Source organism: Dipodomys merriami, unplaced genomic scaffold (genome assembly GCF_024711535.1).
Source record: "Dipodomys merriami isolate MVZ:Mamm:240054 unplaced genomic scaffold, mDipMer1.0.p SCAF_1, whole genome shotgun sequence".
NCBI classification, from domain to species: Eukaryota; Metazoa; Chordata; class Mammalia; order Rodentia; family Heteromyidae; genus Dipodomys; species Dipodomys merriami.
The window spans coordinates 17343535-17360677 of NW_027202270.1; the positions used below are offsets into that span (position 1 = coordinate 17343535).

At 51.0% G+C, this 17143-nt stretch overlaps 1 protein-coding gene across 3 annotated transcripts; it reads right to left on the reverse strand.

The window, feature by feature from the left end:
* Positions 1-3047: 3047 nt before the first annotated feature.
* Catip (ciliogenesis associated TTC17 interacting protein) lies at positions 3048-10939 on the reverse strand. Of its 3 annotated transcripts, none has more exons than XM_070017295.1 (10): positions 10861-10939; positions 10620-10703; positions 10219-10419; positions 9656-9711; positions 8301-8387; positions 7945-8112; positions 5605-5729; positions 3816-3892; positions 3594-3685; positions 3048-3368 (listed from the first exon to the last, which is right to left on the reverse strand). In XM_070017295.1, exons 1-10 carry the CDS (start codon positions 10883-10885, stop codon positions 3084-3086), a joined length of 1200 nt encoding a protein of 399 aa, XP_069873396.1. In that variant the 5' UTR covers positions 10886-10939; the 3' UTR covers positions 3048-3083. The 3 variants fall into 3 exon arrangements, with proteins under 3 accessions (XP_069873396.1, XP_069873411.1, XP_069873402.1); XM_070017301.1 differs by having other exon boundaries at positions 3134-3471; XM_070017310.1 differs by lacking the exon at positions 10620-10703 and having other exon boundaries at positions 10861-10919.
* Positions 10940-17143: the final 6204 nt, after the last annotated feature.

The following is a 17143-nucleotide window of genomic DNA, read 5'->3' on the forward strand; positions in this document are numbered from 1 at the left end:
AGCAAAAAGAAAAAAGCTGGAAGTGGCGCTGTGGCTCAAGTGGTAGAGCACTAGCCTTGAGCTGAAGAGCTGAGGGACAGCGCCCAGGCCCAGAGTTCAGGTCCCACAACCGGACCCCCCCCCCCAAAAAAAAGAACTATGATGAGTCAATTCTAACTATAAATTACCCAGTCTAAGGGATTTTCCTCTTCTACTGCCTCTTTTTTCCTCTCTCTCTCTCTCTCTCTCTTTTGTTGGTCATGGTTCTTAAACTCTGAGCCTAAGCTCAGGCAAGCACTCTACCACTTGAGTCAACTTCCAGTTTTCTGGTGTCTCACAGACGTTCCTGCCCGAGCTGGCTTTGAACTGTCGTCCTCAGATCTCAGCCTCTTGAGTAGCTAGGATTACAGAAGTGAGGCGAGTCACCAGTGCCCAGCCCAGCTACTCTTTTTATTTTTTTTGCTAGCTTTATTTTTCTGAGAGAGAGTAGCCAGGCTGGCCTTGCACTTGAACTCTTCCTGCCTCAGCTTTCTGGGCACTGGAATTATAAACATGTACCAGGACTCCCAGCTTCATTCATTCCCGTGCCCCACCCCCAGCCCCACCCCATGGTTCTGAGGTTTGAACTCAGGGCTTTGCCATTGGTGAGGTAGGTTTTCTATCATCTGAACCATATGTCCAATCCTTTTGTTTTGTTTTATTTTTGTGCTAGTAGTGAGGACTGAACTAGTCACTGTCCTTCTGGCACTCCCCTTCTGGCTTTTGGTGGTTGTCTGGAAATGAGTCTCATGGACTTTCCTGCCTGGGCTAGGTATTTTCCCCTCTGTCCAATAGAGCACAAACAGCCTGTGTTGGCAACTTCATCCCCCAGGTAAACCGCCACGGCATTGGAGGCGGGCCTTTGGGAGGTGATTAGAATCGGACCAGGACCTGAGGGTGGGGTCTTCAGGATGACATCTGTCGTTTTATGAAAAAGAGGACGAGAGGCCTGCGCTGGCAAACCTGAGCTTGTTGCCGCTCATCGTGTCATCCGTCATTTATGGTGTGGCAAGAAGCCCTTGCCAGGTGTCCACACTACGATCTTGGACTTCCCAGGAGCCAAATAAACACCCGTCTCTTCCTTCTTTTTTTTCTTGTACAGGGATTTGAACTCAGGACCACTCAGCCTATCCTTGCTCAGCTGGAGCTCTACCACTTGAGCCATATGTCCAGCCCAGCTTTTGCTGATTAATAATTAGAGATGGAGTCTCACACACTTATGCTTGATTAGCTAGGATTACCAATGTGAGCCATTAAGGTTATGCTTCTTTTTTTTTTTTTTTTTCTTTTTTCTTTGCAGTGCTTGGAATCAAATCTAGGGGCATCTGACATGCTAGGCAGATTGTCTCCTAAGCCACCCCCTCCCCCCCTGCCCCGAGTCCTTATTACTATTTATTCCCCTCTGTCTGGACAAGAAACCTCATCAAAGTCCCAGACTGCATTGCACAGCCACAGGTCTGAGAGCACAGACAGGGGTGGCGCCTGTACCACACCCCTGCGTCTCCGCCTCACCTCCCCCCTTCCCCCACCCTCCAGCTTCCCCACCTCAGGAGAGCTTGCCTTGTATTCACCAAGCCACAGCCAGCACCCGGCAGATGTGGGAGCAGGAACATGGGGCGCTTAGCAAGGCCAGGAGTGCTCGGAGCCCTTCCTCCCCCTCCGTCATTCTTTTTTTTTTTTTTTTTGGGTCCGGTCGTGGGGCCTGGACTCTGGGCCTGGGCGCTGTCCCTTAGCTCTTGCTCTTCAGCTCAAGGCTAGCACTCTACCACTTGAGCCACAGCACCACTTCTGGCTGTTTTCTTTTTGCTTATGTGGTGCTGAGGAATCGAACCCAGGGCCTCAGGCATGCAAGGCAAGCACTCTACCACTGAGCCACCTTCCCAGCCCCTCCGTCATTCTTTTCTGGGGGTAAAGGAAGTACACTTCTCGGAATCCATTATAGTTATGTATGTGTGTGCTGATACAGCTTGAACTGAAGGCATGGGCACTGTCCCTTAGCTTTTTCTACTCAAGACTGGAGCTCAACTACTTGAGACACAGCTCTACCTCCTTCCTTCTTCTTTCCTTCTTTCCTTCCTTCCTTCCTCCCTTCCTTCCTTCCTTCCTTCCTTCCTTCCTTCCTTCTTTCCTTCTCCTTCCGTCCCTTCTTGCTTTCTTGCTTTCTTCTTGACTTTCCTGCCAGGGCTGGCTTTGAACTGGGATCCTCAGATCTCAGCCTCCTGCATAGCTAGGATTACAGCCATTGGTGCTGAGTTCTGTTATGATTCTGAGAGCCCTGCCTGCTTCGGGCTAACCTAGTAACTTAGTCCAATGTCCACTTGGATCTCCCTCTCCCTCTCCCCCCTCTCTCCCTCTTCCTCTCCATCTCTCCCCTCTCCCCTCTCTTCTTCTCCCTCTCCCTCTCCCTCCACCTTTCCCTTCCCCACCCCTTCTCTGCTGTCCCGGGGCTTGAACTCCAGGCTTGCTTGGGCACTGTCCCTGAGCTATTGCTCTACCACTTGAGCCACAGTAGCACTTCTGGTTTTTCTGAGTAGTTTTATTGGAGATGAGTCTCAGGGAGGGCTGGGAAGGTGGCTCAGTGGTAGAGCGCTTGCCTTGCATGCATGAGGCCCTGGGTTCCATTCTTCAGCACCACATAAGCAAAATTTAAAAAGCCAGAAGTGGCGCTATGGCTCAAGTGGTAGAGCACTAGCCTTGAGCTGAAGAGCTGAGGGACAGCACCCAGGCCCAGAGTTCAGGCCCCACGACCAACAACAACAACGAAAGGCTGAAGCTGGTTGCCAGTGGCTCACGCATGTAATCCTAGGTACTCAGGAGGTTGAGATCTGAGGCTCACAGTCCAAAGCCAGCCTGGGCAGGAAAGTTTGTGAGACTCTTACCTCCAATAAACCACCAGAAAACTGGATGTGGCTCTGTGGTGCAAGTGGTAGAGCACTGGCCTTGATCTGAAGAGCTCAGGGACAGCACCTAGGCCCAGAGTTCAAGCCCCAGGACTGACAGAAAAAAAAAGGCAGAAACTCGTTGTATAAACATGGTCAATATTATCTTTTCATCTATTTTGGGCCTTAGGCCCTGGCCTGGGGCAGTCCCTTCAGGCACAGCAGAGGTGGGGGGGGGGGGCGTTTATTCACACAGAAGCCGCAAGGGGTTTGCGAGCCCAGTGCCTCGGGCCGGGCCCATCTCCCAGACGGCCCAGCCCTAGGTCCCAGCTCTCTGCCTAGCGGGCCTGGAGTCCCACAAGTCGTCCAGCGATCGGAAAGGGCTGGGCCGGTGGGAGGAGCGCAGGCTGGGGGACGGCGGGCGGTGCATGGCGAAGGGGCCGAAGTGCTGGGCGGCGAAGGTGACCACGTCTTGGGGTTGGCGCAGCAGCAGGAAGAGCAGGAAATCCGAGATGAGCGCTTCGGCCTCGGGGTGCTGGCGCAGATACCTGGTGTGGCTGAGCCGGAGCTCCTCCTGGGCGGGGCGGGAGGGGCCGGGGCTGGGGGTGGCCCTGAGCCCCGGCCCGGGATCGCGGGCGCCCCCCGACCCCCGACCCCCTCCGAGGACGCCCCCAGGCCGCCCGCGGCCGCCCTCACCTTCCGCTCCAGGAACCTGGAGAAGAGCTCCAGGTCCTCCTCCCACACCAGGGGCTTCTTCTCAAACTGCTGCGGCTGCGGCTCATCCTCATCTGGAGGGGGGTGTGGGGAACCAGGCTGTTCACCAGGGCCCAGAACCTTCCTGGGGTTGCCCCGGCCCCGGCCTCATCTCCCTTCCCTTCCCTTCCCGGCCAGCTGTCCGCAGGCCTGGGCCCTGCTCACCCTTCTCCCGCAAGACGGGCATCTTGGAGATGATGCAACACCCCGGGGAGCCCACCTGGACTCTCTTAGCCAGATGCCTGCGACACAGAAGGGAGGAGAGTGAGAGGACCCCTGCCCTGGCTACCGCCTGCCGGGCGCTGAGTGGAACCAGCGCCGCCAACTGGGCCACAAACCTCCGGCGGGAGGCCATTTTTGGAGGTAGGGCCTCTAGGGGATTACTTAAGGTCATAGAGTGGAGTCCTGAGCAGATAGAGTTGGCATCCTTATTAGAACAGCAAGCCCGGTGAAAGTCCATGAGACTCTGCTCTCCAATAAACTACCAGAAAACCAGTAGGGATGCTGTGGCTCAAGTGGTAGAGCACTAGCCTTGAGCTGAAGAGCCGAGGGACAGTGCCCACAACCCACAAAACAAAACAAAAAAACAGCAAAATGGGCTGGGAATGTGGCTGAGTGGTAGAGTGCTTGCCTAGTGTGCATGGGTTCGATTCCTCAGTACCTCATAAACAGAAAAAGCCGGAAGTGGTGCTGTACTCAAGTGGTAGAGTGCTAGCCTTGAGCAAAAGAAGCTCAGGGACAGTGGCCAGGCTCTGAGTTCAAGCCCCAGGCAGGACTAGCCAAAAAAAAAAAAAGAAGAACAGCAAGAGACCAAAGAGAGGTCAAAGACTCAGAAGGAAGGACACAGCCAGGAGAGGCCATCTACAAACCAGTGAGACAGGCCTCACCACACACCAACCGCACTGGCACCTGGACCTTGCTTAGAGTTCCAGCTGCCACAATAGCAAGGGAACACATGTTTCGTTTAAGCTACCCAGCCTGAATTGTTTTGTTATGGCAGCTGAGCCAAGATACCACGGTGCCCCCTTTAAATAGTCATGCAGGAAACCCCTGTGAACTTCAGCCTCTGTCTTTGGAGATCCTGGGTTGGGTTTCAGATGATGGCACACAGCTTAGCAAGTATCAGGTGTCTGCTTTAAACCAAACCAAACCCACTAGACCAAAACCCCCAAATGCCTGTAATGGGGAAGACAGAAGCAGGAGGATCATGAGTTTGAAGATACTCTAGGCCATGTAGGAAGAACTTTGCTTAAAACAAACAAACAACAACAAAAACACAAGAAAACGGAAACCCAGAGCTGGAGGCTCATGCCTATAATCCTAGCTAGTCAGGAGACTGAAATGTGAGGATTGCAGTTCAAAGCCAGCCCAAGCAAGAACGTCCATGAGACTCTTATCTCTAACTACCAGAAACCTGGAAATGGTGCCATGGCTCAAAGCGGTAGAGAGCAAGACTGGAGCAAAAGAGCACAGGGACAGTTCTCAGACCCTGAGTTCCAGCCCTATGACCTACAAAAAAGAAAGGCTGGGAAGGTGGCTCAGTGGTAGAGTGCTTGCCTCACATGCATGAGGCCCTGGGTTCCATTCCTCAGCACTACATAAACAGAAAAGCCAGAAGTGGTGCTGTGCCTCAAGTGGTAGAGCGCTAGCCTTGAGCTGAAGAGCTGAGGGGCAGTGCCCAGACCCAGAGATCAAGCCCCATGACGGACAAAAAAAGGAGAAGGACGAAGAGGAGGACGAGGAAGAGAAAGAGGAGGAGGAGAAAAATAAACCCCCAAAAAACAAAACAAAACAAAAAACCCAACAACAAATGTTTCTAGTTGCCAAATGATGTGAGTATAAAAAGAGGTGACATTCATGTTCCAGTGCCAGCTCTTGCCCCATCCCACTCCATGCCCCTCCCACATGGAGCACCCATTTTTACATATGATGCCCACCACCACCAGGGGCTCACCCGTCGGGGAGCAGGTAGAACTGGCAGGCCATGGGGATGCCCTCTGTCGAGTGTACTGTCTGCTCCACGATGAACACTTCAGCCTGCTGGCGGCCCACCTGGAAGGTCTGGACGCCCAGGGCTTCCTGCCGTGGCCCAAATGGAGAGAAGGTGATGAGGTGTCTCGACCAGGGGTTCCTCCATCTCACCCTGGCCCACGCCTCTTCCCACCTTCATTCCTTACCTACCATGAGTAATCTTGGGCTCTCCAGTCCCTCCAGTGCCATAAGATTTGTTCCCCCAAGTTAAATTTGAGCTTCCCCCCTCAGAGGAGTTAGCTCCAGCTCCCCACTGCCAACCCCCCCAAAGCCATTCCTATTACCAAATGTTTCAAGAGAAAAATGCTTTACCCCTTGAGCCACATCCCCAGATATTTTTCTTTTTTAGGGTGTGTGTGGACAGAGCTAGTTAGATCATGTGTTCAGGAAGATGAAATAAATACACTGAGGAAGTTATCATCTTTCCATCAAAGTAAGTTAACTTTCCCCAAGTGTTCTGGTTGGCAGGTTCCAGTGCAGCTCAGAGGATAAGCGCAGAGAGGCAGCCGGGGGAGAGGGAGGAGGTTCACTGTCGGAACCAGCTGCAGGAGATGAGGGTAGGAGGGGTGAGAGTAGATTTAGATTTGTAGTGGTCTCTCTCTCTCACACACAGGCCTGGGCCACTGCTGGGAGATTATCCTGTTAACAATTAAAATTTCAACCCTGCTGAGTACCTGACAGTGACTCATGTCTGTAATCATAGCTACTCTGGAGGCTGAGATCTGAGGATCACAGTTCTAAGCCACCTGAGGCAGACAAAGGTGAGACTATTACTTCCAATTAACCAGCAAAAAAACCAGAAATGGAGGTGTAGCTCAAATGGTAGAGTACCAGCCTTGAGTGAAAAAACTAAGAACACGAGGCCTTGAGTTCTAGCCCTACTACCAGCACACATACACACACACACACACACACACACACACACACACACACACACACACACACACACACACACACACACACACACACACACACACACACTACAAAAGAAAAAAAAAGACTATTTTCAAAAGTCAGCAAAAAGCCATGCTGGAAGCATAGTTCAAGCGGTACCAAGCCAGCCCAACAAGCTGAAGTGCTGGAGTTCAAAAACTGGGAGGCCACCATGCAGAGCTAACACTCAACAAGTATCTAAAAGAAAATAAAAGCTGGCTGTTTATTGTATTTGTGATGCTTAAGACTGGAATGTAATCTACAAGTTTGCTCCAATAAACACAAATATACCCAGCACCTGTGGCTCACACCTGTAATCCTAGCTACTAAGGAGGCTGAGATCTGAGAATCACGGTTCAAAACCAGCCCGGGCAGGAAACTTTGTGAGACCTTTTTTTTTTTTTTTGTCATGGGGCCTGCCTGAACTCTGGGCCTGGGCACTGTCCCTCAGCTCTTCAGCTTTTCAGCTCTTCAGCTCAAGGCGAGCACTCTACCACTTGAGCCACAGTGCCACTTCCGGCTTTTTCTGCTTATGTGGTGCTGAGGAATCAAACCCAGGGCCTCATGCATTCAAGGCAAGCACTCTACCACTGAGCACCTTCCCAGCCCTCCATGAGACTTATCTCCAATAAACCACCAAAAAACTAGAAGTGGCGCTGTGGCTCAAGTGGTAGAGCTCTACCCTTGAGCTGAAGAGCTGAGGGACAGTGCCCAGGCCCAGAGTTCAAGCCCATGACCACCACCACCACCAACAACAAAAACCCACAAATTATTCTTATGTGTTTCACTTCAAATATTGAACGTTGAAGGGCACAGCGTTAAAAACACATGCATCATGCAGGAAGTCCTTGGAATGTTATAAAAATGTAGCAGAAACAAAAGACAAAAAGAAACACTTTTCAGAACTAACAATAAAACAATATTCAGGGACTGGCGGGGGTGGGGGGGGAGGGGAGGACCCTCCGTGGTAGAGCACCTGCCTAGCAGTGTTCCAGGCCCTGAGCCAGGGTTGATACAAGCAGCTCTCCATCAGATTTTCAACAGGCTGACATTGTGCCAAAAGCATGGTTTTCCTTGACTGTTCCTTATCTTGTGATCTTTCCCACCAATTTACCTTCCCCATACTTAATCTCTCTGATACCTTCACCTCTTGCTTTCTCCTACCCTAGGGTGTCTCTGTGACCCCATCCTGATTCTTCCTCATCCCCACTTCCCCTTTCAGTCCACAGCAATCTTCTCTTTCAACTCTGCACCATTCAGGTCCACTTTAGTTTACCCTAAGCCAAGACCCCTCCTCCCCCCACCCCCCGCCCCGCAGAGTGACTCTTACATAGGTACAGTAGCAGAGTTTGCCCTCACTGTCCAAGGCCAGGAAACGGGCATTGTTGGGCACCATATGCCGCCAGGCCATCACCCTCAGCAGCACCATGTTGGCAGCCTCAGAGATGAAGCCCTTCATTGCTTTCCAAGGGAAAGAACTTGTGCCAGTCTTCACTTCCTGCCCAAACAGATCTGAGTCAGGGTCCTGGAACTAGGAAAGGGCCAGGAGGGTGGGCAAGGGGGCTATGGGGCCCAAGGGCCTCTGGGACTCCTGGATCTAGGCTCCTGGCTCCACAGGAACTTGTTGGTCTCTGCCCAGAGTTCTGAGGTGGATGTGGATGGCGGTTCCCTAGCCTATATCCTTACCTCGCCCTCCTTGATACTTCTCCTTATGACAATCTGGTCATCCTGTTTCAGTAAACTCATCTTCCGTTCCATGGGCAAAATGAGGAACTAAGGACCAGAATATGCAGGGGACAAGAAGGGACACCATTCAGCCCCTGTGCCCCTAGAGTTTACCTGTCAATTCTTCTTTAAAACTGGAAGAAAAAAAAAACTATGAAGGGTGAAGGTTTTGATTAAAAACAAACAAAACAATAGCCAATGGAAAAAAGCTTGTTTTCTCAGAATACAGGTTTGGCTTAGTGGTAGAGTGCCTGTCTAGCATGCATGAAACCCTGGGTTCGATTTCTCAACACCACATACACAGAATAAGCTGGAAGTGGCATTATAGCTCAAGTAGTTGAGTGCCAGCCTTGTGTAAAAGCAGCTCAGGAGCAGTGCCCAGGCCCTGAGTTCAAGCCCCAGAACTGGCAACAAACAAAAACACTTGGGAATGTAGCCAGGACTGGTGGCTCACACCTATCATTCTAGCTACTCAGGAAGCTGAGATCTGAGGATTGTGGTTTGAAGCCAACCCGGGCAGAAAAGTCCATGACACTCTAATGAAATAGCAAAAAGTCAAGTGGTAGAGCACCAGCCTTGAGTGAAAAAGCCAAGGGAAGCCTGGCGCTGGTGGCTCACGCCTGTAATCCTAGCTACTCAGGAGGCTGAGATCTGAGGATTGCGGTTCAAAGCCAGCCCGGGCAGGAGAGACCGTGAGACTCCTATCTCCAATAAACCACCAGAAAACCGGAAGTGGCGCTGTAGCTCAAGTGGTAGAGCGCTCGCCTTGAGCTGAAGAGCTGAAGGACAGTGCCCAGGCCCAGAGTTCAAGCCCCACGGCTGACCAAAAAAAAAAAAAAGAAAAAAAGAAAAAAAAAAAAGCCAAGCGAGATGTGAAGCCCTTGGTTCAAGCCACAGTACAGACACTAGAAATCAAACCAAAACAGCCCCAAACTTTTGTCAGTGGCCTGTGGGGGAAGGTTGTAGGGCACGAGCCATTCTCAATGGGTAAACAGGTCAGAGTCCCAAATCTGAAGTTAGAGAAGTGGTTGCGGCTTGAGGTGAGGGTCACAAAGGAGTTGAAGGAGGAGGGGTAACGGGCCAAAGGGAAAGGCCAGCCTGCATGACCCTGGGGAGTCACGGGCTCCTAGGCAGAGGGCCCTATGGGGTGCACACCTGTCCACTGTGGATAGCTCACCACAGCACCCCACATGGGTCAGATGTGTGCAGTTGGGGTTATGGGTGATATTCTACTCAGAGGGCCCCACCCTTCCTTGCAGGGTCTCTGTTCCCTCACCCAGGTTAAGGGGTGAGGCTCCCAGGCCCCTAGGAGGTACCTTGATGAACTCTTGACTGTGTTGTTCCATGAGCTCCAATGTCCTGGAGACATAGCCTGGGATTCAGGGAGGCAAAGGCTGAGGTTGCAGGAGGCCTGAGCTGACACAAATGTCAGGGCAGGGATGGCCGGGCTGGAAGCTAGATGTGATGTAGCCTCAGGAAAAACTACCTTCTTGTTCCTTTTTTTTTTTTTTTTTTTTTTTCCCATCAGTCATGGGGCTTGAACTCTGGGCCTGGGCGCTGTCCCTATGCTCTTCAGCTCAAGGCTAGCACTCTACCACTTGAGCCACAGCACCACTTCTGGTTTTCTAGTGGTTTATGGGAGATAAATGTCTCACAGACTTTCCTGCCTGGGCTGGCTTATGAACCGTGATTCTCAGATCTCAGCCTCCTGAGTAGAGGATTTCAGGCATGAACCACCAGCGCCGGGCTATGTTCTTGTTTTTGTCTGTGAGTGAGAAAGATCTCCCTGTCCCCCTTCCCTGTGCTACACTCTGGTCCCAGGGCAAGTCAGGGAAGAGGATAGGGATGGGGACTGGGGACTGGGTGGCAGGAACTGTACCCAGGAGCGAGTTTCCGCTGAGTGTTTTATCCAAGAAGCCTCTGCTAAAGGCATGCACGAACACACAGTGAGACATGATGCCCAGTTCGTCTTTGTACTTCCCTCTCTCCACCTGTATGGTCAGCTCTCCCTGGGGCTCCCCGGTGTCCGAAATGATAGCCAGAGTCTCGGAGAAAAACAGCATTTGTAGCTCTTCCATACCTGGGAGGGGAGGGGGCACAGGTGGGAGGGGCAGAGGGGCAGAGAAGCCTTGCTCCAGTCCTGGTTCTCTGAACCCCAGTGCTAGCCCCCCACTCCACTCTGTCTCCCTGCTGACCCAGCCTCCTCTCCCTGACCATCAGTCCTTGTCCCTTCCTTCCTCCCAGACCTGCACCCACTCCCCCCCACTAGCCCCGACTCACTGAGGGAACTGAGGAAGTTGATGGCTTCTGCATTGGCCTCTGGGAGAGGTGTAAGCTCCTGGCTTGGGGGCTGTTGGTCCTTGACTTTGGGGGTTATAGAGAGAGGAAAGGCTAAGAAAGGGGAAGGGTACCCCAATTCTAGTCTATCGCCCCCCCCCCAATTCCCTTGAGAAAGAAGCTACTCCCATGACCTTTCTAACTCAAGTAGCCCTTAGTACTTTAGCTCAAAGTACTCCCTTACCTGGGAAGTGGACTTTAGAAGACATGTCTTTAGCCTGGCAGCCAGAAGTCTGCTGCCTCCTTGACAACGGGAAGCTAGTTACCGCCTCAGTTACCGCCTCTTAAAGGGACATCAAACATTTCACTCTACCCAGATCTTGGAGCAAAAGTCTGACACAACAGGTCCTGGGGCTCAGCTCAAGCCCGAGGTGTTGTCCAGCAGGGGGAGCATTTGACATTCTTAAGAGGCAGGAGAAGAAAAGGACCATTAGAATGACCCCAGAAATCCCGGCCTGTGGAGCAGAGAGAGGCTCAGGGACAGTGTCCAGGCCCTGAGTGCAAGCCCCAGGACTGGTGAGAGAGAAAGAGAGAGAGAGACAGAGACAGAGAGATACAGAGAGAGGAGAGAGAGAGGAGAGAGAGAGGAGAGAGAGGGGAGAGAGAGGAGAGAGAGAGAGGAAGGAAGGAAAGAAAAGAAAAGAAAAGAAAAGAAATCCTGGCCTGTTGAGCAGAGAGAGGCTCAGGGACAGTGTCCAGGCCCTGAGTGCAAGCCCCAGGATGAGAGAGAAAGAGACAGAGACAGAGAGATACAGAGAGAGGAGAGAGAGGGGAGAGAGAGAGGAGAGGGGGGGAGGAAGAGGAGAGAGAGAGGAGAGAGAGAGGAAGGAAAGGAAAGGAAAGGAAAGGAAAGGAAAGAAAGGAAAGGAAATCCTGGCCTATGCCTGCCACAGTATCTAATGCTTGTAACTCCAGCATTTGGGAGACGCAGTTGGAGGATTGAGAGTTCAAATTCAGCCTGAGTTACAAGTTGATTACCTGTCTAAAAGGAAAATAAAAATATGGCGTAGAATCAAGCACATGTACAGAAGCCAACTCCCTATTTCATGATTATCTAGGCAGTCTGCAGTCCTAATAGGATGATCCCCAATTTACCATGGCTTGCTCAGTTTACCATTTTTACTTTTTTTTTTTTGGGGGGGGGGCGCACCTGTCCTGAGGCCTGGGTGGTGTCCCTGAGTTTTTGTCCTCAAGGTTAGCACTCTACCACTTGAGCCACAGCTACACTTCTGGCTTTTTAGTGATTAATTGGAGATAAAAGAGTCACAGACTTTCCTGCTCAGGCTGGCTTCCAACGGTGATCCTCAGCTCTCAGCCTTCTGAGTAGCTAGGATTAAAGGCATGAGCCAATGGTGCTCATCCGAACCTATTGCTATAGATGGATCAGTTCAACTTCAAGTCCTCTCTCTTTCTTCCACCTGGCCCCACAGTTGGCCCCACAGTGTGTGAAACTCTCACACTCTCACACACACACACAAACACTCACACATACCACACACACACAAACACAACACACACACACACACACACATCTGCTTTGTTCTGGAATGCTTAAGGTTACTTACTCCTCCTTACATCCCCTTCTCCTTTTCTGTCCCCAAAGACAAACACCTGTAATTTGCAGGGGAGGGAGAGGAGAGTACAAAATTGAACTGCTTGCTGGCTATTTTTAAAACGGTGTGTTATTCCAACACTTTTGAGGCCATGTGTTCATGTGTTCCTTTCTATTAACTAATCATAATGCCAAAAGTCTGAGGAAGCATTTTTCTTTTTCTTTTTTTGGGGGGGCCTGGTCATGGGGCCTGAACTCTGGGCCTGGGTGCTGTCCCTCAGCTCTTCAGCTCAAGGCTAGAGCTCTACCACTTGAGCCACAGTACTACATCCAGCTTCTTCTGCTTATGTGGCGCTGAGGAATCAAACCCAGGGCCTCATGCATGCAAGGCAAGCGCTCTACCACTGAGCCACCTTCTCAGCCCCAATGAGGAAGCATTTTTCAAAGTGGCTTCATATACCTTTTCCCATTTGACCCTCCTTGGTGAAGGTTATGATTTTTACTGTCTGGAATCATTTCTTGTATTGGGGTGCTTTTTTATTTTCGGTGGGGATCATATCCTCAAAAATCTTTAGTTCAGGGGCTGGGAAGGTGGCTCAGTGGTAGAGCGCTTGCCTTGCATGCCTGAGGCCCTGGGTTCGATTCCTCAGCACCACATAAGCAAAAAAGCCGGAAGTGGTGCTGTGGCTCAAGTGGTAGAGCACTAGCCTTGAGCTGAAGAGTTGAGGGACAGTGCCCAGGCCCAGAGTTCAGGCCTCATGACCGGACCCAAAAAAAACAAAAAACAAAAAACAAAAAAAACTTTAGTTCAGTGTGGTTTAGCTGTCCCTGATACTGCCCAGCCAAGTGCTGTCATATGCCCTAACCTGGTCAGTTATAGAAGCCCATTGGCTCAGGCTTGACTTCTAACTTCTATGCTTGGCTCAGGATTGGCACATGAGCCAAGCTAGACCAATGAAACTCTATCCCTGGTACAATGAAAGGTTCTGCTAGGTTTGATGAACTAGTAGCCTATAAGGATGGGACTTCTAGAGACCATCTTTCCACTATAGAGAGAAAGCTCTGACAGAGAATGAAACAGAAGAAAGCAGAGCTGAATAAAGATCTTTTAATCCCTGGATCCATCCCTGCGTGAAGCAGGGACATAACCGCATGCCTCAATTCAGGAGGCTGTTCATGCCACAAGCACTCCTTTTGGTTGAAACTACTTTGTGTTGAGAATTTGTACTCGCTTGTACCTAAGAGGATTCAGACTCATTGTCCTCTGGAAAGCAAAACAAAAACAAAATAAAGACAAGGGTGTGACTTGCCCAAGGTCATTTGGATGCCGAACGACAAAGCTGGGAATTGGACCCCAGGCTTCCAAAGCACTGACACCTGCAGTCCTGCAGGCAAAAACACACGGTCTGCTTGTAACTGGTCACTCTGCAGTCGGGTGTGCTCATCCACCATTCAGAAGAAATGGCATAGCCGGGTGCTGGTGGCTCATGCCTGTAATCCTAGCTACTCAGGAGGCTGAGATCTGAGGATCGCGGTTCAAAGCCAGCCAGGCAGGAGAGACCGTGAGACTCCTATCTCCATTAAACCACCAGAAAAACAGAAGTGGCGCTGTAGCTCAAGTGGTAGAGCGCTCGCCTTGAGCTGAAGAGCTGAGGGACAGCGCCCAGGCCCAGAGTTCAGGCCCCACGACTGACAAAAACAAAACAAAACAAAACATACCTTTACATACTTTCAAAAACACAAAACCAATTGTATCAGAAATAGTAAGGCTGGGAACTGGTAGTTCACGCCTGTAATCCCAGCTATTCAGGAGGTAGAGATCTGAGGATTGTGGTTTGAAGCCAGCCTAGGCAGGAAAGTCTGTGAATTTTTTTTTTTTTTTGGTCAGTTGTAGGGTTTGAACTCTTGGCCTGGTTGCTGTCCCTCAGCTCTTCAGCTCAAGGCTAGCACTCTAGCACTTGAGCCACAGCACCACTTCTGGTTTTTTCTGCTTATGTGGTGCTGAGTGAAAGGATCCAGCATCACATCCATGCCAGGGGGCCACGCAGAGGCAGGCACAGGAGAAAGATGATTACAAGCCTTATTAGAGGAGCCATTTTTTCCCCAGAGAGGGAGCACATGGCACCCTTCACTCTCACCCAATAAGATACAGGTCGTTCAACAGCCTGTGACTTATCTGGATGTTCAACTTACTCCCACACACAAGGCCATCACTATCCCCAGGAAACACCTGATTACCAACTACCCTACCCCTCCACTAAGTGGGAGCTTCTCTCCTTTAGGTCTAGCCGGCTATCTCAGGTCTTGGATTCCTAACTACTCCCTTCTAACAAGCCCCTTATATGAAGCAGCTAAAGGGCCACCAGAAGAACCCCTTTTATCCCCCTCCTCTCTTATTCCTTCCTTCAGGAGACTCCAAGGGCCTTATTACAGGCCCCTGCTCTCAGGCTGCCAGATCTTTCACGCCTGTTCTTTCTGTATGTAATTGAAAACCAGGGTTTTGCATTGGGATTTTTAGGTCAACAGATCAGACCTTCATTGGCTTATTTGTTGACCGCCTAGACCCCACCACGAGGGGCTGGGCTCCTTGCCTTTGCATTCTGGCCGCCTCTTCTGTCCTGAGACAGGAGTGGAAAAAACTAACCTTTGGTGCAAACCTTACTATTGTCTCCTACCATCACCAGTCTGAGTTACTAACCCAAAAGGGGTTCCAAACAATGTCTTCCTCCCATGTTATCTCTCTTCAGGTGTCGCTGGTAGAGGACCTCATGCTAACCTTCTACTCCTGTCCTCCATTAAATCCCTCTACCCTATTACCCATTCCAGGTACAGAGACTACACCAGCACACTCCTGTGTGGAGACTCTGGAGGACCTGCTACCTCACTCAGACCACATTAGTGAAAGGGCTCCCAGTTCACCTGGTTCACAGATGGTAGCTCCTTCCTTTGGGAAGGCACACAGGTAGCGTGATATGCTGTTGTGTCAATCTCTGGTGTTGTGGACTCTCACCCCCTGCCTCTCCTCCACACTACCAATCAACAGGCTGAATTAGTAGCCCTAACTCGGGCCTTCCGCCTGGCCTCGGGACGTTCCCTGACGGTGTACACAGACTTTAAATAGGCTTTCCATACTGTCCTTTCTCATGCAGCTATTTGGAAGTAACAAAGCCTACTAACAACAAAGGGGACCTCAGTAATAAATGGGTCTTATATTACTAAACTCTTAAAGGCTTCTTTCCTCCCCTCACCCACTGTCATAGTTCATTGCAGGAGCCACAGGGCAGATGGCTCAGTAATAACCAGGGGAAACAACCTGGCCATGAAACTGCCAAGTGAGCTGCTATATCATCAAAACAATGGGCAGTAATACTGCCAATAATAGAGGATCCTGCTCCTCCCTCTAGGCAAGACATCCTTAATACCTCTACCAACTTTTCCACCCTCCAGATAGGGGCCTTAAGGGAGTTCCTAAAACAGAGCCTTCCCCTAACCCCGGCTGGCACACAATTCCTCACGCAGCTGTCACAAACCTGTGAAGTATGCCAAAGGGCAAATCCAAATACCAATGTGCGGCCCCCTCTCTTCCCAACAAATCAAGCGCTAGGTAACCTCCCAGGAGTAGATTAGCAAGTTGATTTCACCCATATGCCAACCGGCCGCAGGTACAGATACTTGCTGGTGCTGGTGGACACCTTCACAGGATGGACAGAGGCATTTCCCACCACCAAGAAGGCCTCCTCTGTGTCTCAGCATCTCTTACAGGAAATAATTCCCCACTTTGGCCTGCCTGCCTGCTTCCATCCAGACGGACAACGCACTGGAATTTGCCTCTTCTGTGACCCAGCTACTAAGTCTTTAAATACCTCCTGGTCTTCCCATATTCCCTATCACCCCCAGTCCTCAGGAAAGGTGGAACGTGCCAACCGCTCCCTTAAGCAAACTCTGACCAAGCTGTCTCTTGGCTAAAGCTTTTACCTTTAGCTCTGTTCCGCTTAAGGGTCTTGGCCAAAAAAACAAACAAACCCAACATTAAGTCCTTTTGAAGTTATGTATGGCTGCCCCTATTTCAGACCTCGCACTCCCCCTTGCCTCCCCCCACCCCAATGCTGTCCTCTCTCCTTCAGCACCTGCGCACTTTCCTCTGGAAGTATGTGGACCAATATGAACCTAAGCCCTCTACACTGCCCTGCTCTCCGAGCCTTCCTTCAAGGCTGGGGACCTAGTGCACATTTCAAGAAATTACCTGCCACAGGCACCTAGTTCCACCAAGCTCTCTGCTAAGCGGGAGGGACCCTACTCAGTAACTCTCTCTACTCCCGCAGCTGTGCAGGTTCAGGGCTGTCCACATTGGATTCACATCTGCCACATTAAAAGTCATATGCCTAGCCGGGCGCTGGTGGCTCACGCCTGTAGTCCTAGCTACTCAGGAGGCTGAGATCTGAGGATCGCGGTTCAAAGCCAGCCCGGGCAGGAGAGACCGTGAGACTCCTATCTTCAATAAACCACCAGAAAACTGGAAGTGGCGCTGTAGCTCAAGTGGTAGAGCGCTCGCCTTGAGCTGAAGAGCTGAGGGACTGCACCCAGGCCCAGAGTTCAAGTCCCACTACCGACCAAAAAAAAAAAAAAAAGTCATATGCCTGATGGACCCTCATATCCATCTGAGCCAACTGGACCCCTATCTCTACAGACAAAAAAGGTTGTATCCGGTCTTCCTCCAGTCATCGAGGAACCAGAGGACCCTGCTCTGGACAAGTAACGTCTTCATAACCATCATGACCTTGGTCAACTTCATGTACAGTACCTGGCACCCCCTCTCCCCTTCATTGACTACAGTACCCCCCCCAGCAGGAAGTAGCTCCAGAAGACAAGACCTTCACCCATATTCCCTGCCCATATTAAACCAAAAAGGGGGGAA

Coding starts and splice junctions, on each gene's coding strand:
- Catip (XM_070017295.1), bottom strand. CDS start 10,885: ATGTCTTCTAAAGTCCACTTCCCAG. Junction 10,420..10,619: donor CAACTTCCTCAGTTCCCTCA/GTGAGTCGGGGC, acceptor CTCCCCTCCCAG/GTATGGAAGAGCTACAAATG. Junction 9,712..10,218: donor CAGCGGAAACTCGCTCCTGG/GTACAGTTCCTG, acceptor CCTGAATCCCAG/GCTATGTCTCCAGGACATTG.